At 45.5% G+C, this 21,039-nt stretch overlaps 1 protein-coding gene across 3 annotated transcripts in view; it reads left to right on the top strand.

Moving 5' to 3' along the window:
- The window catches only part of AATF (apoptosis antagonizing transcription factor), a 109,505-nt gene that overhangs the window by 48,441 nt on the left and 40,025 nt on the right, over positions 1-21,039 (top strand). For all 3 annotated transcript variants that reach the window (XR_009759838.1, XR_009759837.1, XM_061604848.1), the window contains exons 9-10: positions 12,067-12,134; positions 16,809-16,889. Coding sequence is in view for 1 of the 3 variants with exons in the window: in XM_061604848.1 (XP_061460832.1) it covers positions 12,067-12,134; positions 16,809-16,889 (149 nt within the window). In the remaining 2 variants the exon portion in view is untranslated. The remainder of the gene's footprint in view (positions 1-12,066; positions 12,135-16,808; positions 16,890-21,039) is intronic.

Here is a 21,039-nt window from a genome sequence, read left to right as displayed (position 1 = left end):
GGAAGGGAGGGTAGATCTAGGGATCTATAAGTTTGATATTTACTCAGAAGTAATTTCTTTAGAGTGACACATTCATGGTCAAACCATGATTTAGAGTTGGGATAAGAAGTCCCAAGCCTTCTGGTAATTTTTGGAGTTAGGAGTTGGCGAATAGAGGTGATGAGTTCCTGGTAGAACTCAAGGGCTACGTCTGGGGACTGCGCGGTTAGTATAGATTCACGCAGGCAAAAAGCTTCCTCAGACTGGAGAAATTTTAGCATGGTGTCACCCAGTTTCGGGGACCATTTCATACATAGGAATCCGTGTTCTACCAGCGAATTCAGCATAGGCTCGCACTCCAAATAGTCTGCTTGAACTCCGAGCATGAGAGACAGAAACAGTGGTAAATGATCACTGTCACCTCTCATCCCCACCTTGCAATAGAACACCCTGTTGAAATAGTCAATAGTGGAAGCCCCCAAGTTGGATACAAATGTAAATTCGCCCCTGGTGTCACCCTTTGTGGATCCATTCAGGATCACTAAATCAAGGGAATTGGTCAACTCTATTAGACATAACCCAGCGAGATTACACTTCTGGTCCTTGGATTGTCTCGGGGAAGAGGGTGCTCCAATTCTATATTTGGCGGAAGGAGCTGGTAATGCGAATACAGCTTTTCATCACTAGCACCAGTCCTAGCATTAAAGTCTCCGGCTATTAAGGCCAGGGCTTCTGGGTAGTCACTCAGGAGTTTACTAATAAACCCCTCCAGCTTTTTCCAGGCATCTTCAATCTCAGCCGTCTTGTAAAGGGGAGGAATGTACACATTAATTAACAACAAGGTAAGACAAGAAAATTTAAGTAATGAAGCCAGCGCTATGTTATCCAGGTCCCCGATTCTTGTGATGGAAGTATCAAGTTTGGTTGTAACTAGGATGGATAAACCCCCTTTTGGGCGGCCACCCACAGTACTAGGGGCCGCTACAAGCGAATGCACCACAAAGTCAGTCAAGGAAAGTTCATCTGTGAGCCAAGTTTCTTGAAGAAAAATGATATCGTGTCCCTGTATGAAATCCAGGAATTCCAGATCCCGGGCCTTGTTTGTCCAGCCAGCCACATTCCAGGACAACACATGTGTTTGGTCAGACCTCTGGGTTTTTTTTGCTGAGTGAGGATCGAGGGCCGGACATAGTCAATCTGTCTCTTCAGTTTTGTCGAGTATATCCGATGGATCCCTCAGCACACAACAATTTACAGAAGAGTCGCAGATGGACGAAGGTTGAACAGAAGGTGCCAAGTTGCTATCTTTGTGAGCTGGGGGACTGTACTCGTGGGGTTCCAAACACTGTACAGCCAACCAGTCAAAAGGTTTCGGCTCAGAATTTACATAATCATGGTAGGCTGAGAGATGTTGTAGGCCCTCCTTTGTCATGATTGAAGATGGTTGAGGGGAAGGTAATAAATTCGTTCCTTCTGTCGGGTGTGTTACAATTATTTCAGGGCTTAGCACTCGCTGGCCTGGCAGGATAATGGAGTTTAGAAGGGGTGTAATGTTTCCAAGCTGGGCAGCTGTATTGATGTGTTCTCAAAACCCTTTTTTTGTGCTCCAGTGAGTTCTCAGTTGGTACAGTGTTCAGTGCAATCCTAGGGTCAAACACTGGCCAGGAGGAAGCATTCTGCCTATCCTCACAGTTGTGATTAAACAAGTTCATAAGAGTATCTTTCAAAGCCGCCAAGCGGAGTAGAATTTTGCGTTCCTGTTCAGGTAGTGATCCAAAGCTGTTTATAAGTAAAGCTTCCTCAGGGCAATAGTTCCCAGTGGCAGAATCCATCACATTCTGAGCAGAATTCACCCGAACTGCATTATTCACTGTGCTTGTTATCCCTGGAATAACTGACTCCGGCTGTCAGTTGTTAGATTTGGGGGAGGGCTAGGACAAGTAACAAACGTTCCAATAGGAACTTTCTCCTTCATCGTAACTGAGGGTGCAGAGCGTTTCTCCAGGCTATATAAGATCAAGGGAAGAGGGGGGGCATAGTTTTTAAAGTATCTTTTAACCCCAATGCCTCTATTTTGGATCGCCACCTTATGGGAATAAACTAGCTTCATGGCAGAGGTAGAGGTAAAAGACACCAAGGCTCGAGCCGTTATTGAATTATAGAAGAGATATTCAATCTTCTCAATGGAATCAAGATCCAGGGAGGACTGGACAGTGGCAGGTAAAAGTTTCAATAGATGGTTTTTACGGTTCCTCTGTGAAAACCAGCCACGTAGTTTAGGATAGTTGAAAAATACTAAGATCCGGTCCTCTAAAAGAAGGAGCCACTTCACTTTATCTGTGGGTATTAGCCTGGAGTTCTCTGAGTTCTTGCTAGCCTCAACTCCAGTTGGGGAGACAGCACCCCTAGTCAATGGATTCGGATTTGTCAGGTGCTCCGGGGGGACTGATGCTATCTCGTCTAACCATATAGCTTCAAAGCTTCGCATCGTGGGGGTCTGTTTTCGTTCAATCTTCTTAAATTTAGTTTTATTACAATTTTTTTTCTTGTTAATTGGAAGTTAAACCCTTGCCAGTCTACTGTGAGATCTACCAGGAGAGCATTGGAAGGCACATCTTCTGCACATCCCTGCCTGCAGGACATCTGGGGGGCTGTTGTCAGAAACAGGATTTTGGGAGCATGAGGGCTGAGGTTTGACTCTGCAAATTCATGGAGGATAAGGCTATCAACAGCTACTAGCCACAAAGGCTGTGTTCTGCTTCCACTGTTGGAGACAGCATGCCTCTGAATACCAGTTGCTGGGAATCCTTTGTGGGACTTCCTATAGGCATTTGGTTGGCCATTGTGAGAGACACAGTGCTGGACTAGATGGGCCATTGGCCTCATCCAGCAGGGCTTTTCTTATGTTCTTTAAAGGCCTGTTTTTAAAATTCAGGATTGAAGGGATAAAATACCTATCCTATGGGAGGGAGTTGTGCAGGCCTGGAGCCACCACCGAGGAGGCCCCGTCTCTAGCACCTAGTGAATGTCTATCAAATGTGTTTGGTTTTGAAGGTTGGCTCACAACTAGAGCCTAAAATGTGCTAGGCTGACCTATTTATTATTTATTTTGGTTTTGGTTTGGGGTTTTGGTTGCAAATTTCATTGTTGAGCAACAGCAGGAGAGTGCTGTTGTGCTCAGGACCTGCTTGCGGGCTTCCCGTTGGGCCATCTGGTTGGCCACTGTGAGAACAGGACGCTGGACTAGATGGGCCCCCTTTGGCCTGATCCAGCAGGTAGGCTCTTCTGATTTTCTTAATGTTTGCATCCTTAACTACTTGAGTTTCTTTCCAGCTCTCGTTTTGCAGTAGCATTGTGAGAATAAAATGAATTTTAAATATTGCAAGTGCAATATTTTGTTATCTGTGCTGCGTGCACCTGCATCTAAGATTTTTGGTAAGGCCATCTAGATGCATAATTACAAAATCCAGCAAACTATTACAAGTCAATAATGGTGAAACACGGAGAGGAAGGAGGCCTTTTCCCCTCCCTTCCTTCTTCTTGACAAGTCAGTTTACCTTAATTAAACTGGTGAGCGATTAATATGGACACTTGATCTTGTGGCCCTCATTAGATACGTTTAGAGGGTGTTTTTTTTTCCCGGAAATAGGAGATGCCTCCAACCATCCCATAGGTTAATGGCAATACAATAATCTTATCATAGGCATGTGTCTCTGGAATGGCTGAGTAGGTGGTTAATAGCACGTTTTTAAAGCTTAGTTAGGGGGCTTCTTTTAATGGGTTACTAAGAAAAGGGCACTTTTTTCTGTTGCTTTTCACAGTTACACAATTTTCTACAGTACCTTTTTTTTTGTGAGCCATTGTCAAACTGGTGGGTAGATATAATTAGTGTCTATCGTTTAGCAGCTGTGGATTGGTGCTGGTGTGCATAGAGTCATAAAATTGGAAGGGGCCCATAAGGCCATCAAGCCCAACCCCCTCTGCTCAGTGCATGGATCCAAACTAAAGCATACCCAACAGGCGGCTGTCCAGCTGCCTGTTGAAGGTTTCCAGTATTGGAGAGCCCATCACCTCCCTAGGACATTGTTTCCATTGTCGTACCGCTCTAACAGTTAGGATTTTTTTCCTGATGCTCAGTCGAAATCTGGCTTCCTGGAACGTAAGCCCATTATTCCGTGTCCTGCACTCTGGGACGATCGAAAAGAGATACCGGCCCTCCTCTGTGTGGCAACCTTTCAAGTACTTTCAAGAGTACTATAGTATCTCCCCTCAGTCTTCTCCTCTCCAGGCTAAACATGCCCAGTTCTTTCAGTCTCCCCTCATAGGGCTTTGTTTCCAGTCTCCTGATCATCCTCATTGCCCTCCTCTGAACCCGTTCCAGTTTGTCTGCACCCTTCTTGAAGTGTGGTGTCCAGAACTAGATGCAGGGATTGAACCTGGGAACGTCTGCGTGCAAAGCCACGGAGCTACGGCCCCTTCCCCTTCTCCTGGTGGTGCTTCCCAAGCTGCTGGTGCTTCAGAGGCTTGCCGTCCCTGAACCTGGAGGTTGTTCATAGCTAGAGATGGTTGGATCCACGTATTTCCATTCCAAACTAGGGAACGAAGTCCCCTCCTTGGTATGCACACACCATAGAGATGCAGTTGGTTGCTGTAAGAGGAGCACAGCTCTCCATTCCTCCTCTCTAGGCCTCATTCTCTGGCCTGGGTAGGTCTCTTCATCTCAGAATTCCAGGTTTCCTTGAGTTGGCATTTTTCTGGCTGGAGTGTGTTGCTGGACTCTAGTTTGCCTGGCTGGAGGGCAGAGAGAGATGTGCCAATGTCTGTAGAAACAAGCCTACTGTACAAGAGGGAAATTCACGCCCATGAACTCAGACTGCTTTTGCCTCTGGCTCTGCCCACCCGAGGCACATGGTCCTCTGAAGGTTCCCTGGAAGGGGATGCAGCTCTTGGGCTGAGAAAAAAAAAGTTTCCCTCACCCCTGACTTGGGCAATCAAGCCAAGCTTCAGAGGAAGGCTGACGGGGCGATACTATGAGCTTGCATCGGTGCAAGTCGTCGGGTGCTCTTTTGATTGGGAGCACTCCCCAGCTCTAGTTTATCCCAGTTCTTCAGCCACCACTGTTTCCCTTGCCTCCTTCCCTCTGTCTCAGTCTTCGCACATTGGGGCTTAGTGCTGATAGTGTGATTTACTTGCATTTCCTATTTAATAATTAGACACTGGGAGACACCATCTGTCACTCCTAATGGAATACGTGGGGGTCTGGCTAGAGTTTTTCTGTTTTGACTAATAAATTCTAACTGGGATTGCTGAGCCTAATGAAATATTACAACTTCAGGAACGGATAGGGGTGTTCTTTTTCTTCCTTGTTCCTCCCTCCCTCCCTCCGCTCCTTTTTTTTTTTAAAAAAAGGCTCTGTGCTGGAATTAAAAAAAAAGATTGCTACTTTCTTCAGTAAATTGGTTTATCATTTATCCTGTATTCTGAGCCCTTGCTTGGCTCTAGAACATGGTGCTCTGTGTGTGTGAGCGTGTGTGTGTTGGCTGCAAAAGGCCTTGAACTAAACTGGAGGAAAACTACCCAAATCTTAAAAAGACGAGAGGCGGCCATGCAGAGCTGACCAGCCTTTTCTTCAGTGGGCAGTTTTCCACCCCACCCTGCCAGCTAAATTTTCTTTTATTTTTACTCATAGCCATTGTTAGTATGACTTTAATCGCTTCCGTTTTTTTAAACACACGAACATACACATCTACTATCTATTTTGGAAAGTGTGTGCATTTGCTATGCATGTGGAGACCTCTTAAGATATTGTAACCAGATTTTGCACGATGGTTCTTCAGGTCAAGGAGCAGGTTTTCGTCTATGTTTGGACACATTTGGTCATCATTTTGAATCAAAATGGTGGACTGAACCTTTCAAAACTGCACTGGTTTCAAAACTGCACTGATTTTAGCCAATGATTGCAAAACTGCACTGATTTATTTTTGTTAGAATTCCCGAGCCACGCTGGGCATGAGGCTGCTAGTGTATATATAAAAACAGGAAACTAGTTAGATCAGAGATGTGAAACCTGTCATTCTCCTGTCAATGCCTAGGCCACGCCCCCTCTTCCCAGACCACACCTGCTCTTCTGCATGCCCTCCTTGAGTACTTTGGCCTGGCTGAAATGTGACCTTTAACAGTGATCACGCACCTTGCTTCCTTGGATGGGCAATAGAGAGATAGCAGTTATACCTCAGTTAAGGAATCCTCCAAGAACAGAGCTCCTTTTAACAAAGGCTTTCTTAAAAGGTGAAACTGACCAGCTTTGCTTTGCTATGGGTAAACTCTCAAACCTGTGCCTTTGCTTTAAGCTGAAACTGACTAGCATGTGTCTTCCTTTTGCTATCAATAAACTCTCAAGCCTGTGCCTTTGCATTGCTAGGGTGAAACTGAAAAGCCCTATGTGTTTGCTGTGCATTAAAGAGATCTCTTGTATTTTTCCAGGGCTGGGGAGGGAAGGATCCAATACAATTCAAAGGAGGAGGAAGAAGGGGGAGTGGGTGGGTGCTGGGTAGGCACCCTTTAAAGCCCCTATTGAAGCTGCCTTTGCCATCTTTATGAGCAAGTGTAGGAACCTATCCCTATTCTTTCATGTTACTCCCATCTCTGGTACCAAAGTTTCTATTAAAGAAGTAATGTCCAGGAACGCGCCAACTTTGTTAACTGAGGTATTACTGTATATATGTTTGTGTGCATAAACTTTTAGTGTTTGTGTGACTGGAATATAGGCTAGTGTACAAAGGTAAGAGTCTCATCCGTTGCTCTGATCACTTTTGCCACCTGGAAGATTGCCCATGAGATAAAGCGGCCCTTGGGTCCTCTCACCTGATCTGTAGGTTTGCACAACAGGAAGTAAGCCGTTAGTCTCCCATTAGGATTTGTCATGGGATTAGTGGTGGATCTAACTTTTTTATAAATGATGTCTGGGGTAGAGGCAGATTTGCAAGACTATTCTGGACAGTGAAAGCTCAGGATCTCTCCTATGCTCTGTGTAAGGACATTAGGATATTATTTATTTTTATTTATCTATTTGATTTATATCCCACCCTTCCTCCCAGGATAGTCGGTCGGAATTGGTGTAAATCTCTAGCGAGAGCCAGTGTGATGTAGTGGTTAAGGTGTTGGACTACTACCTGGGAGACCAGGATTCGAATCCCCACATAGCCATGAAGCTCACTGGGTGACTTTGGGCCAGTCACTGCCTCTCAGCCTCATGAAAGCCCTATTCATAGGGTCGCCATAAGTCGGAATTGACTTGAAGGCAGTACAAATCTCTAGCACTGCTCTTTGGACCCAAAATCTTAACTCAGGGATGGGAAATCTTTAACCCTCCAGATGTCGCTGGACCACATTTCCCCTGTCCCCTAAACCATTGGCTGTACTGGCTGGGACTGATGGGAGTCAGAGTCCAACAACATCTGGAGTGCCACAGGTTCCCCCATCCCTGACTTAACTTGTCATTTCCACTTCTGGGGTCCCAGGAGAGAGGGTAGGATGGGTGTCACTAAAATGTCAGCTCATCATGCTGAAGCAATGCTTTTTTTTAACAAAAAGGAAATTCAGTGCTATTATAAAATTTGATTTAACTGTGAGTGTTGTTTCTGCAATGTGTGTATTTCTAGTTCTGAAGGAATAATTTGCTGTGATTGCAGCTTACACTTGTGACAAAATTTTCAAGTTTTTTTTAAAAGAAGGAATGGCATGCCTTATTTTATTTAAAAGTGTTTATATATACCGCTTAATAGTTCAAAAATCTCTAAGTGTCACTTCTTATTGCTAATTCTGTAAAGGGGGGGATTTTGGTGATGGAATTCAACTCCACTGGTACTTTTTAAAGAAAAGAAAAAAACAAGTCTCTAGTCCTTATGGCTTCAAAACAGACAATGAGTGCCTGATTAACGTCTCATAAGGGTGTGGTGGAAGGAGAGAGCAGGAATCCAGGACATTTGTGCCCTGAGTAGATATTTTGCTTCTCCATGTGGGAACATAGAAGCAGATTAAATCTTGCAGAGTAAGCAAAGCTATGCAAAATCAGTCGTTGTGCATGTAACTTCATGAAGATTGTGGAACTTAACAGTGCAATCCTGTGCATGCCTACTCCAGAAAAGAGTCCCATTCAGTTCAATAAGTGTGTGCAGCCTAAGCTTTTTTTCAGTTTGGGCTGGGTTTTGTGCAGAATGTGCCCCCATCTCTTCTCCCTCCCGGTCCCAAAGGCAGCGCGTATGCAGCTCCAGGCTTAAGCGATGGATCCAGCAAGCTGACTTGCCCTGAAGGAATAATTTGCTGTGACCACAGCCTACGCTTGCTACAAAATTTTCAAGTTTTTTTTTTTAAAAAAAAAGAAGGATCAGCAATGCCAGCCGGTGCTGTAGAATAGGAAGAATGATATCCAAGAGGTATCTTCTTTTTTTCACCTACATCTCCGCTGCTTCTGACTCTGCTCGTTGCTTCCATGATATTGACTGGGAAGGCGGAGTGGCCCATTTTCTTCTCCTGAGCCCTGGAGGGCAACTGTTTACAGAGCAGTATTGCCATTACACAGGTTTACCGTGTCGCCCGTCTGCGTAAGGCTGGATTTTGATCTTGTATTTAGCTGCCAGGAGTGACTGTGATGAAGTGGGAGAGATAAACTGATAGATTGTTTGCCAGGAAGATGTGGGAGAATCAATCAGATAAACAGGGCAGAGAGGGAGAGAGCTTGCTGGGTTCATTCTCTCCTCTTCTTCCCCTGCGAGAACAAAGCAACGGCCTCTCTGCCCCTTAACAGCTCTGAATGTAATTGCTGCAGTAATAATAATTGAAAGGGGGGGGTAAGCAAATGGAAAAAGCATCACAGGGGGCTTTTTAATTGCCTTTTTGTTTTGCTTTTTTAGATAGAAAAGAGTTGTTGAGGAAGGTAGGGTATATACAGTTATATCTTTTCATATATTCCAAGTGTGTGCTTGTTAAGGGTGGCGGACTGGGTTGGGGAAACTGTTCCAGGATTTTGTATGGTGGGAAGCCGGAGTAAGCCACCTGGAGATTGAACCCGGAACCTTCTGCATGCAAAGCAAAAGTATATGTTGCATTCTCCAAAGGGATGATTTGAATGCTTCTTAACAGATAAGAGCCATAGTAGCTCACTGGCACAGCATTGGCTGTGCATGCTTCAGATCCCGGGTTCAATCCCAGCATCTCCAGGTAGGGCTGGGAATGTCCCCTGCCTGAAACCCTGGAGAGCCGCTGCAAGTCAGTGTAGGCAGTACTGAGTTAGAGGGACTAATGGTCTTATTGTAGAAGGCAGTTTCCTGTGGTCCACTGAGCAGCAGCTCTTCCCATCAAAATAAATGTAAGTTTCCAGTCCTCATGGTTCTGAATAAAAAGCTGATTTACATGAGAAGCTGCCTTATATGAAGTCAGGCCATTGGTCCATCTCTCTCAGCACTGTCTAAACTGACTGGAAGTGGCTCCTCAGATATGAGTTGTTGATTATTATACATATGGGAGTGTTTGTGTGGAAACTAGCCTTCCGTTCAAAAGGTAAAATTCACATTGGTTGCTCCGCCCACTTTTCCCTCTGGCCCTGACCACCACTGGCATGTGGCCCCTGGAAGGTTGCCCAGATGGGAATGAAAAAAAAGGTTCCTTATTTTGGAAGAGAAAGAACATGCTGCTGTTAAAAACAGCCTACCCTGCTAAGAACCTGCCTTGTATTCTGACAGTGCATGAGATAAGAGATTAGAGAGTTCGGGTCTTGGGAGTTTTGTGCTGTTCCTCGTCCTTCTCTCTTGATTCTCAGCAGGCCGAATGATGCAAAATAAGTCAGACATCTCTCAGAAATGACCTGGAACAGGGAGGTTGCAGAACATGAATGCAGGAAGGGAGGGAGCGCCTGCATGCATGCTGCTTTTGCCTGTTTTATGCTGAATGCCTCAGTCATGAGGACTAGAAACTTGCTCTGCCTCTTTTGAAACAAAAGCTCATGAAATGTGCTGGGTACCCAGCTGGTTTGCTGCCTTTTTTTTTTTTTTTGGTGGTGAGCCCAAACCAGAACATGAGTCATTCATTGAACCTCTGCCCCAAGTGTTAACATATCCCACTTCTGGTTTGGGTTTTTTTCACGTCACCTGTGCCCTTCTCCCTCTCTTCTTCTTGGGCCTTGGAAGACAGGCTGGAGTTTTGCGCTGAAGCGCTGGGCAGCATCTGCCTAATCCGAACATCCCAAACCTCTTGCCCGAGTTTAAGAGATTGTGAACTTGCCTGCTCGTGTGGAGATGGATGCCTTTATCCACCTTTTTCTTGCTGTGTTTTCTGCATGACCTTTTAAAGATTCTCGGCTGCTATAGATGGGGTGGATTAAACTAATCATAAAATGATGAAGGGAACGCTGCAACGCTCATTGATTTCGTCTGAAATTAACTGTAGTACCATAAGTCTTCCTAATGGCTTTCCGTGCTCCACTCCCAAGCGAGTTCTTGGCTTCCTCCTGTTTCCCCTCCTTTTCCCTCCCACTGCCCCACCCCACCCCCAGCGAGAAACTATGGCAATGGCTTCTGTGCTCCGTTTTCCAAAACGGAAAGTGGAGTACAGCAGAACACCAGAGCCAGAATAAAAGCTGCTTGCCCTAGATTGCCAGGGGGTTAGGGGGAGCCACAGGCCTGGGGGTGAAGAGTGGCCCTCCAGGCCTCTCTGTCTGGCCCTCAGGACTCTTTCCAGGCCACTCCCCTTTTCCCCAGGACATACCGCTCACTGGTCCTGCTTTGCACCCCGAGTGGTTTTTTGGCCAGGCTGGAATGTGTCCTCAAGCTCTGATCGTGCCTCTTCTCTGGATGGAGGATGGAGACAGGCGTGTGTAGAAACTAGCCTACTGTACAAAAGTAGAATTCGCAGTGGTTGCTCCGCCCACTTTTGCCTCTGGCCCCGCCCACCACTGGCATGTGGCCCTTGGACAGTTGCTCAGAAGGGAATGTGGCCCTCGGTCTGAAATAGTTCCTCGCCCTTTGGTTAGGGTGTATATCGTGGCATAACTACAACCGTGGAACACATCTTTTTTCAAAAAGCAAAACAAACCATGAACCCTGTCATGTGTTTTTGTTTGCCCCCAAAGCTTTTCCAGACTGTCAGAGCCATCCAAATGCTGGGGGGGGGGTGTGGCAGCGGAGGAGCTGGCAGATAGCGTCACAGCATCCTCCTCCAACGCGGGAGCTGCCGGCCTGGCTGAACACCGGCTCTGTGAGGAGCCATGTGCACAAGCCAGCCAGGAAGTGCCGGCTGCCGCGAACAGGCCTCCCAGGGAGTAAGCGCTTTACAATTACAGTTTTTTTTTTACTACGCTGGCAGAGTTTCCGGCCCAATCGGAACCCAGGGGAGGGCTCTGAACGCGAGGAGCATCCTGTATAAGTCCCCCCCGTGGCTCCGCCCCTGCCACGCCCTGTTTTGGGGGCTTCTGCCAGCCTCAGCTGGCTCTCCCTGGCGGATCACCCGGTGGCGCCGGCAGGCTCCTGGCGGCACCGCAGCTGAGCCGTGGCAGAGGGCGGCTGCTGGCAGAGCCCAGCGGTGCCAGGAGTCTGACAGTGCAGCCGGGGGGGCGCAGCTTCCAACTCCCCCCAGCCCAGTGGAAAGATGAGTTAGATTGCACCCTAAGAGGGCTTTGCATAAAGGGAGGCATGCTATTGCAGCTCTTGAGTTTGGGGAAGGGCCGTGGCTCAGTGGCAGAGCATCTGCTTTGCATGCAGCAGGTCCCGGGTTCCATTCCTGCCATTTCTAGGCAGGGCTGGCCTGGTCTGAAGCCCTGGAAAACTGCTGCCAGTTGGTGTTGGCTGTACTGAACTAGATGGACCAAGGGTCTGACTCCTTATAATTCTGGCTTCATCCATGCCAGAAATGGAGCTCTAGCCCTGGTGAGGGAGGGGAGGGGGAAATGCATGCCTCTGATTCCCAGCTTCATACGCCATAGTTTGAAGCTGGGCACGATCGCTGTCCAAACCCAGCCTGGGAATTCCACAGTCCCTTGTCCAAAAGTGCTCTTAAAATAAATAAATAAAAGGCTTCTTTTCTCTTCATTTCCAGCTCCTCCGGGAACTTATTGAGCGTAAAACCAGCTCCTTGGATCCCAATGACCAGGTGGCGATGGGCAGGTAAGCAGCCTGTTAAACTGTTGTTACCAGTTTTGTAGGAGTCTCTTCTTCTGGTTGCCTCTGCCTTCAAATGGCAGACAAAGAGCAATGGCGGGCATAGCCTTTTTTGTGGTGGCTCCCTGTCAGCTGATTGGCAGTGCCTGCATGGCTTGGTTTCAGACTGGCCACATCTGGTTCTCTCCCTTCAGCTTTAAATGTTTGTTTATTGCCTGTTATATACTGTGAGCCACCTTCGGCACATATATGGAACAGCAAGATATAAAGGTGTGAAACAGACCACCTATAATCATGTCAGCCATGTTCGTTATGTTCTGGGACTGAACATTGTCCAGACTCACCCGTGAGAGAGAAATAAGTGTGATTTTAGGACCCTTCTCCCCCCACCCCCCTCCAAATCAGGTACAGTCGTCAAATATCCATGTGCTTTTTGTGAACCACTTAAGGGAGGGCAGGTTAGCGGGTTGTGCGTTCTTTCCAACATTCCACCAAAATATACCCTCCTCCAACATAAGCCTGTTAGGCTTACTCCAGCCCACTGGGGGCTGCAGTGAGCAAGCCGTCGCCGCCTTCTGTGTGAGAGCCCTTCAAGTCTTTCGCAGTAGCTCCTTGGACAGCACCTTGAAAGTTCGGGCTGAAACCCGGAGCGGATTCCCTGCCCTGCTGACATTGGAGCCACCAGTCTCTGCTGGTGTTTGGAAGAGGCCTACTGTCTCCTGTCTCAGACTTCCTTTCTACAGGCTGAGCGTGCCCGGTTTCTTCGTAGGGCTTCTTTTCTGCCCTGCTGACCGCTTTCATTACCTTTGTTCCAAATGAACCCGTTCCACCCAGTGTGGTGCAGTACAGCCGTTGCCAACCTTTGGTTCCCCTGATTCTGGACTACAACTCCCATCAGCCCCTGCAGCCAGCATGGCCAATGGTCAGGAATGATGGGGACTGTAGTCCGGCAACATCTGGGGACCCAAAGGTTGGGAAAGGCTGGTGTAGTGGTTAGAGTGTTGGTCTGGGACCTGGGAGAACAGGGTTCAGATGGCTCAGCCATGAAACTCACTCGGTGACTTTGGGTCAGTCACTGTCTCCCAGCTTAAGCTACCTCACAGTGGTTGTGAGGAAGAAAAATTGGGTGTGGGAGAACTATGTTTGTAGGTCACCTTGAGCTCTTTGGAGGAAAGGTGAGACATAAATGTAACAATGAATAAATAAAATAAATAAATAAAGGGTGGGACAGGCCTCCAGGTGAACGCAGACTAAGGTTGTGTTTGCACTTTAAATTTAAAGCCATCAATTTAAATCCTAGGAATTTTAGTTTACCCCTCACAGAGCTACGGTTCCCAGCACCCTTAACAAACTACAGTTCTCTGAAATCTTTGTTTTGGGGGGGTTGGGGGGAAATGTGCAGGCTCCTTGTGGTTTAATCTTTAAATGTCTACTGAAAACCTTTCCGTGCTGCCAAGCTCATGCAGGCAATTAAGAAAATATCTTTTTGTAATAGTCAGTGATCTCTTATTTTAAATGTTTACATGCTTTTATTGTACATGTGTGTGATTGTTGTAAACTACTTTGATATTTGTTATGAATAGCGGCATGCAAATATTTTTATAAATAAATGTATGATATGTACGCAGCCTAAGTGCAGAGTAAAGTGGCACTGTTGTTTCCTGTGACTTAGAAACTATGATTATATTAATGCAGCCTAAAATCGCATTATCTTATGTTGTTATGTTACGTTTTATTTCTAGGCTGCCTTTCGGCCAAATAGACCCCCAAGGCGGCTTATACACAAATACAAATAAAAACAATACAATTCACCAAAAAAAAATCAAACTAACAAAATGCTAAAATGCTAACATTAGCCTTTGTTGCTGATGCACCACAGTGCTGGCTCTTGTGGTCAGATTAAGATTGACTAGAATCTGAAGGTCCTGGGCAGGGCAATGCAATGGCTACTCAAGTTTTGAGTTTAAATCATAAAGTTTATGAAAGGGGAGGAGAAAGGTTGGAAATGACTTGGACTGGGTTGGGTTTGTTTAGCACACCACAGTTGTCTGTGCCGAAGATATTTTGGGGAGAATGGATTACAGAGGCGGCGGGCATGGAGAAAGAAACTCAGCTTGCTAGTTATAAGCATTTTTATTTTTAAGCTAGAAGCTGGCATCGCCTTCACCTGATTTACTTGTCGGAGAACCCGGCATCAGAGGGGGGAAATCTCAAAATCCAATTACCACAATCTTAATATAATCTTAATTACCGCAATCTATTTTATTGTAAAGTCAGATAAATGTACAATGTAATCACTGCTTAAATGCGGGAGGGATTTTTTTTGGGGGGGGGACACTGCATCCCATTTTAAATTATAGCAGAGTAGTGTCCCCGTAACATTCCACACATACCACCAAGTAAACTTGGCATGATGCACTAAACTATATATATGAAACGCCTGGCAATATTTTAACAAGGGGACCATTTTGCCAATACGCCGGAGCTTTCCTTAACGCATCAAATAGCTTTTGGGCAGTGAGTTTATGCTGCCACTTCCAACTTACTTTTTATTTGGGGGTGTGTGTGTGTGTCTGTTTCCTCCCCTAACCCTGTATCTAACAGTGCAGTCCAGAAGTGATTGTTTTCAATAGGTCTTACTCCAAGCCAGTCTCACATATACTTCCTGTTGATGCTGATACTGGCATTCCTGTGGAGTCTATGTGTGTGGAAACAAGCAATGGTTTAGCCTACTAATCCGCTAAGTGGATGAACAAAAGAGACAGGACCTTTTCAGTGATGGTACCATGACTGTGGAACATGCTTCCAAGGATGGCCCTTCTGACCCAATCAATGGCTTGCCTTCCAGTGAGCAGCAGGGAAAAAATATTGTTCAGGAAGACTTTGGGAGTCAGGACGCTATTGCTAATTCCAGAGGAGGAGAGTGGAAACACCTGCTGCTAATTGACTGTGCCCAGCCCAGATGAGCTATGAAGGTTGCTGCAATGCAGAACTTTTGGGGTCTCCATGAGGGCATCACCCCCTTTAATATTGTACCGTTGAATGTATTATCCAGTAGAGAGAGAGAGAGTGTGATGTCGTATTATTGGTTTATAGTTGAATTGTGCATGTGCGGCCCAGAGTGGGTTGTCATGTTTTTGTATGCTTCAGAGATGCCCAATACCACTTAGTATGAGAAACTGAACTGGTATTGAGTATGGCCTTACCTGGGTGAGAGACGGGGAGGGAGTGGTTGCGTTGGATGCTATGTATTTTTGTAGCCTAAGTGTTTGTTCCTTATGGTGGTTTGGCTGGAGAAAAGTTATCTGTATGGTTTGTGGGAATGAATCAGAGTGGGATTTAGACATGGAGGACTGTTGACATATTTGGGAGGGATTATTGGGGGGGTGTAGCTCCTAGTATAGTTGTTTTAATTAATTAACTAATGATGCTGTTTTGGGAGTTTGTATTTTGTATTTGATTCTTAACTCATAATGTTTATGTTTAAGAGAATACTTTTATTTTTCTGATAATTATGCTGTTTTGAATGTGTTTTTTATATTTGGCTTGAATTTGTAATGTTTTCTTTTAATATTTTGTGATGTTTTGTTCAATGTTTTAATCTAGGTTGTAAACCGCTTTGAGATTTGTTTTCCAAATAATATAAAGCGGTATAGAAATGACATAAATAAATATAAATAAATAAAATATTTTTTTAAAAAAAATATTTAATGTTCTTCCAAATTATAGCTGGTGGCTGTTTTTCAAACGCCTAGCGTTCATTAAGCCGGATTTAGAAATGTTTCCACATGTTATGGTGCTGGTGTGTGTTCATTTTTAAAAAAATACTGTTCTAAGCACTGAATTTGAGAAAGAAATAAGACTTTGCCCTTGGCGTTACATTCTGCTCAGGGCTTACAGGAAATGGGCTCTTAGGCAGCTTTAAAAACGCTGTATTTTTGCCTCTGCTGTTCTAGGGAGTGCAAAGCCAGCCTTCCTGAAGAGGCTATTGCTATTAATACGTGCAACGCTCCTTCCTGATCCTTTATTCAGGGGTTGCCAATGTGGCGCCAAGGGGCACCAGCGTGCTCACCACTACCTCCTAGGGCTTCTGCTAAAAGGTCTCAGTAAATACTTCCTCAAACATCCACAATGCGTGAGAGGCTGTTTGCTCTTCCTGCTCATTACCTGTTTGCGTTGCGTTGGCTCCGCCTCTCCTATGGGTCCCCGCCACAGCCATTTTGTGGTAGGCCACACACCCCATGGAAGCCATTTTGTGACGGGCACCCATGACATTTTCTCAAAATTCCAAATATGCCCACTGGTCCAAAAAAGGCTGGCGACCCCTGGTGTATGTTTTTGTCACCCTGGGCTCCTTCTGGGAGGAAGGGCAGGATATAAATGTAAGAAGTAAATAATAAATAAAGTGGTCATTGGAACCAGTCATTTCCTGTTGCCTGAGCTGGATAGGAACCTCCTGCCATCCCATAGTACATGCTGCCTCTGATTCTGAAGGTAGCATGCAGTCATTGTGACCAGTAAATGCAATAAAATCTAGTATTAGGGCATCTGATCACATTTTGTTTGGTTGTCCCTCAGTTATTTAAACCACTTAAGACAAGGAGGTGGTAGAAGTTTCTATTGTCCCCTTTCAGGGAACGTTCCAGATTAACTTAGCTGTGACGTCCTCTGCTTTCTTAGGCAATGGCTCGCCATCCAGAAATTGCGGAGCAAAATCCGGAAGAAGGTGGACAAAAAAGCCAGCAAAGGAAGGAAAATCCGGTGAGTACGTCAGGCTGCCTTGATCTCCACTGTTTGGCCTGTAGTTGCCCACGCTTTTCGTGAGGCCTACCCTCTTAGCTTCTGGTTTCATTTATTTATTATCAGAGGCTCTCAAAGCATTGTACAATAAATTGCATTGAACGTTAGAGGCAGTGTGGAGGGCACAGTGACCCAAGAACAGGGCCTCCTAGGTGGTGGCTCCCCGTTTGGGGAATATTCTAACCCAGGGAAGTATGCCTGGCACCATTGCTGTATACTTTTTAGGCACCAGGCTGAAATATTTCTGTTCACATAGGCCTTCGATTATTAACAGAGAAGGTACTTGAGTTAGGTTTCCTGTTTCTTTAGTGATCATCTTTTAGTGGAGTGGATAGGATTTGTCCTTTTTATAAATATTATTGGATGAGCATGTTTAGGTGGTACTACTACTACTACTACTAATAATAATGTACCAAACTGTAAAAAAATAAAATTAAATACAAAAGATGCTGACTGTAAAAACCAGAAAACTATTTCTAAAATTTGTTCAATTAATACTTCATAAATGACGAGGCCACACTTCAGGCAAAGCCTTCTTAAACAACAAAAAAACTCTTCAGTAAATGACAAGGCGCTAGGCACCTGTCTAATTTCAGTTGGCAACTGATTCCAGAGGTCTAGAGCTACAACACTAAAAGCCTGATTTCTAGTACAAACTTAAGTGCACCTCTGGGGCAGGTGGTATTATCAGTGCTTCCATTTGAGGAGCAGAGTTGCCGGGCAGCAATATATGGAGCAATGGGCTCAAGTTGCAGGAAGCCAGATTTCGACTGGACATCAGGAAAAACTTCCTAAATGTTAGAGACATATGACAGTGGAACCAATGACCTAGAGAGGTAGTGGGCTCTCTGACACTGGAGGCATTCAAGAGGCAACTGGACAGCCACCTGTCAGGAATGCTTTGATTTGGATTCCTGCATTGAGCAGGGGGTTGGACTTGATGGCCTTATAGGCCCCTTCCAACTCTACTATTCTATGATTCTAAGTCCTGCTATTGTTCCCCAAACTTCCATTAACATCTGTTGTGGTTTCCCGAACTTCCACTAGCTGTAGCAGTCACTTCTCCCATTAAATTACTTTTGTTTGTTTATTTTTTAAAAATACTTATACCCACCTTTTTAATTTTTTTTTTAAACCCTAAGACACGTCATCTTACAATGATAAAAGAAACTATAGAAGTGAGTTTACTAATGAGTGCCCACATGCTCATCAGATCTCCATTGGTGACCACAGTCCTTGTCTTCCCCACCCAATAGAAGGCTTCTTTCAGGCCACATTGCAGCTTGGTGGTGAAGGGTTCCCTGTGATAAACTTAGGCTTGAAGGTAGCCCTTGGTTCCCCCTGATGCTGCAATTAGATTTGAATACTGAGCCTTGGCTTCAATAGAAGCCTTTTTTCCCCCCAAGCCTCGTTGTTTCAAGGGAGAGGTGATCTTCCTGGATATTTTAGCTGGGGAGCGAAGGTTAACCCTTACTTCCTCTGGTGCATGCTACAGGAAGAACAACATTCCCCCCCCCCCCAAAAAAAAAAATATTGGCTTGAAAAAAGCTAAGCACTTTTTTCCAAATCTAGTTGCTGACTGGAGGGGAGTGAATGTGCATGCAGTTTGGCTGAAATGCAAGTGCGCACGGAGTCCACAAACGGCCTTGGATTTAAGACAGCAGCAGTAAACTGTTTTTCTAATTGACGTTGTTAATTGTGGTTTTAGATGTTTTTGTATTTCCCTACCCTGGGACCTTGCGTGTGCACACACGAAAAGATCCAGAAAAGCCTAAGTGGAGGGCTTTAAGGTCTGTTTGTAATAACGCCACCCAAATGGGCTCCAAACTTCCTACAAAGTGGAGTTGCAAAGTTATTTATTATAACAAAATTTATATACCGCTTCAGAACCTCAAAGCAGCTTACAGCGACAAATAAGAGCGAGCTGGCGCTGAAAAGGTGCTAACCCTGGTCCTTGCTAACTCTGATCTGTCTCAGAAGAGAAAGTAGCGCCCTCCGAGACTGATCTTGCGACCTGGGTAGGTTTATACATGGAACACAATCAGCAGTGAGACTTGCGGATATGGAAATAAAACTGTACTCCAAAGAACAAAAACCTTGAAAAAGGACAACAAACAATAATGCAGATAGGACAGTGATGCACGCTGGAACAACCTGCTATAGATCCATTTCGACCCATTAAGTCTTTTTCAGATATGTCCCAGTCAGTCCTAAGTCCCATAGGTACATAGTTGTGCAGGCAGGTCCTTCAAGTAACCTGGTCCCAAAGTTGAAAGGTTAATATATTGAGCTTGGAAACGAATAGGTAGCCTGTGCAACTGACGTGCGATTGGAGTTATATGAGCAGACCGTCTAGATTGGGGGTGGGCAGCGTGGCACCTTCCCACGTGTTGCCAGACTCCAGCTCGGAAAAATCATCTCACCCCTTCTATACCCAGCTGATCCCTGGGCTCTTCAGGCAGAAGCCTCGTGCAGATACCATCTTATCAGGAAGTCCTTTCCGCACCACATAGGAAGCGGACCTTTAGTGTTGTGGCACCAACCTTTTGGAGTCCCCTCCCTTCAAATATCAGACAGGCGTCATCTCTGTTACCTTTTTGGCACCTGCTGAAAACCTTCCTCTTCCAACAAGCCTTTTCAGCAGAAATCTTTCCCACTCTTCATCTGCTTTGCATTGGAATTGTTTTTAGATGTTTCTGTGTGTTTTAATTGTTTGAGCATTTGTGTGTTTGCTGCCCTGGGCTCCTTTTGGGAGGAAGGCTGGGATGTTAATTTAAATAACAAAATAAATAAGTTCGTCCCTATCCTCCCTGGCCGTTGGCTGTGCTGGGACTGATGGGAGTTTCAGTCCAACAACATCCAGACGGGCTCCGGGAGGGCTTCCCCTGATCTAGCTGGGTTTCACCTTTTTACCCTCTCCCTGAGTTGTGTGCCTGAACAAATTGTTGAAGTACAAGTAGATGTTTCTCTCTCTTCTTGGTGCTGAGAAGCCAGAAAATCTCCTGCCTTCCCTGTGGGGTGGGGGGAAGAGATGTACAAGGTTAACTGTTCGTGTGTGTGAGCAAAATGATAAATCTTGCGTTGAGATGGCACTTGATAGAAGCCAGCGGAGTCAGGCTGGGTCAGGCCTGGCATAGCAATTTCTAAGATAGATGTCATAAGATAATTTATGAAAAGAGGGTAGAGCTGCTTTGTTGGGCCTAAAAGCCTGTAATTATTGACTATCAATATTCCTTTCTGTCAGTGTCGCGCACAGTGAGGATGTATTCATGGGTCCGTCAGAGCCCACTGACAAGCATCGCGCCACCCCAAGCTGAGCTCGTAAACCTTTCTTTTTTGTTTTTAGCCAAAGAGATTTAGAAGAGCTTTTGGCGGCGTGCAGTGGAGTTTCTTTTCTTTTTTCTTCCAGAGTTATCAAAAAGGGGCAGGGAGTGGTGGAGGGGGGATCCTAGTCAAGCGGCAAGGTGGATCAGATTACAGATCTGCAGGTTATTATACATCAGGTGTGGCCCTCCAAGCCTCTCTGTCTGGCCCTCGGGGCTCTCCAAAGGCCATGCCCTTCATTGGTCCTGCTTCACACACCCCTTGAGTGTTTCTGCCAGGGCTGTGGAGTTGGAAGCAATTTTGTGTCGGAGAAATGTTCTGACTCTGGCTTCAAAATAAAAACTTTCATAGGAATTTAGGAAAGTTTTCTTGTTCAGAAATTTTAATCAAATAAATATATTTTATGATCTGGGAGACCACGGTCCGAATCCCTACATAGCCATGAAGCTCACTGGGTGACCTTGGGCCAGTCACTGCCTTTCAGCCTCGTGACAACCCTATTCACAGGGTCGCCATAAGTCGGAATCGACTTGAAGGCAGGACATTTCCATTTTCATGTTCTATCAATCTAGCCTGATTATTCATGTGGTGGTGATGAAATGCCTTGCGCTACCATTTTACTACAGTAAATTTGTTATTACTAGTTAATATACATTTGCCATTTATGAAGGAGTCGGAGCCGGACAGTAGAAAAATAGAGGAGTTGGAGTCGAAGGTTTGGCATACCTACTCCACAGCCCTGGTTTCTGCCTGGCTGGGATGCATCCTTGAGCTCTGAGAATGCCTC

Source organism: Rhineura floridana, chromosome 21, assembly GCF_030035675.1.
Source record: "Rhineura floridana isolate rRhiFlo1 chromosome 21, rRhiFlo1.hap2, whole genome shotgun sequence".
In the NCBI taxonomy this organism is placed as follows: domain Eukaryota; kingdom Metazoa; phylum Chordata; class Lepidosauria; order Squamata; family Rhineuridae; genus Rhineura; species Rhineura floridana.
This window is presented reverse-complemented; position numbering and strand designations above follow the sequence as displayed.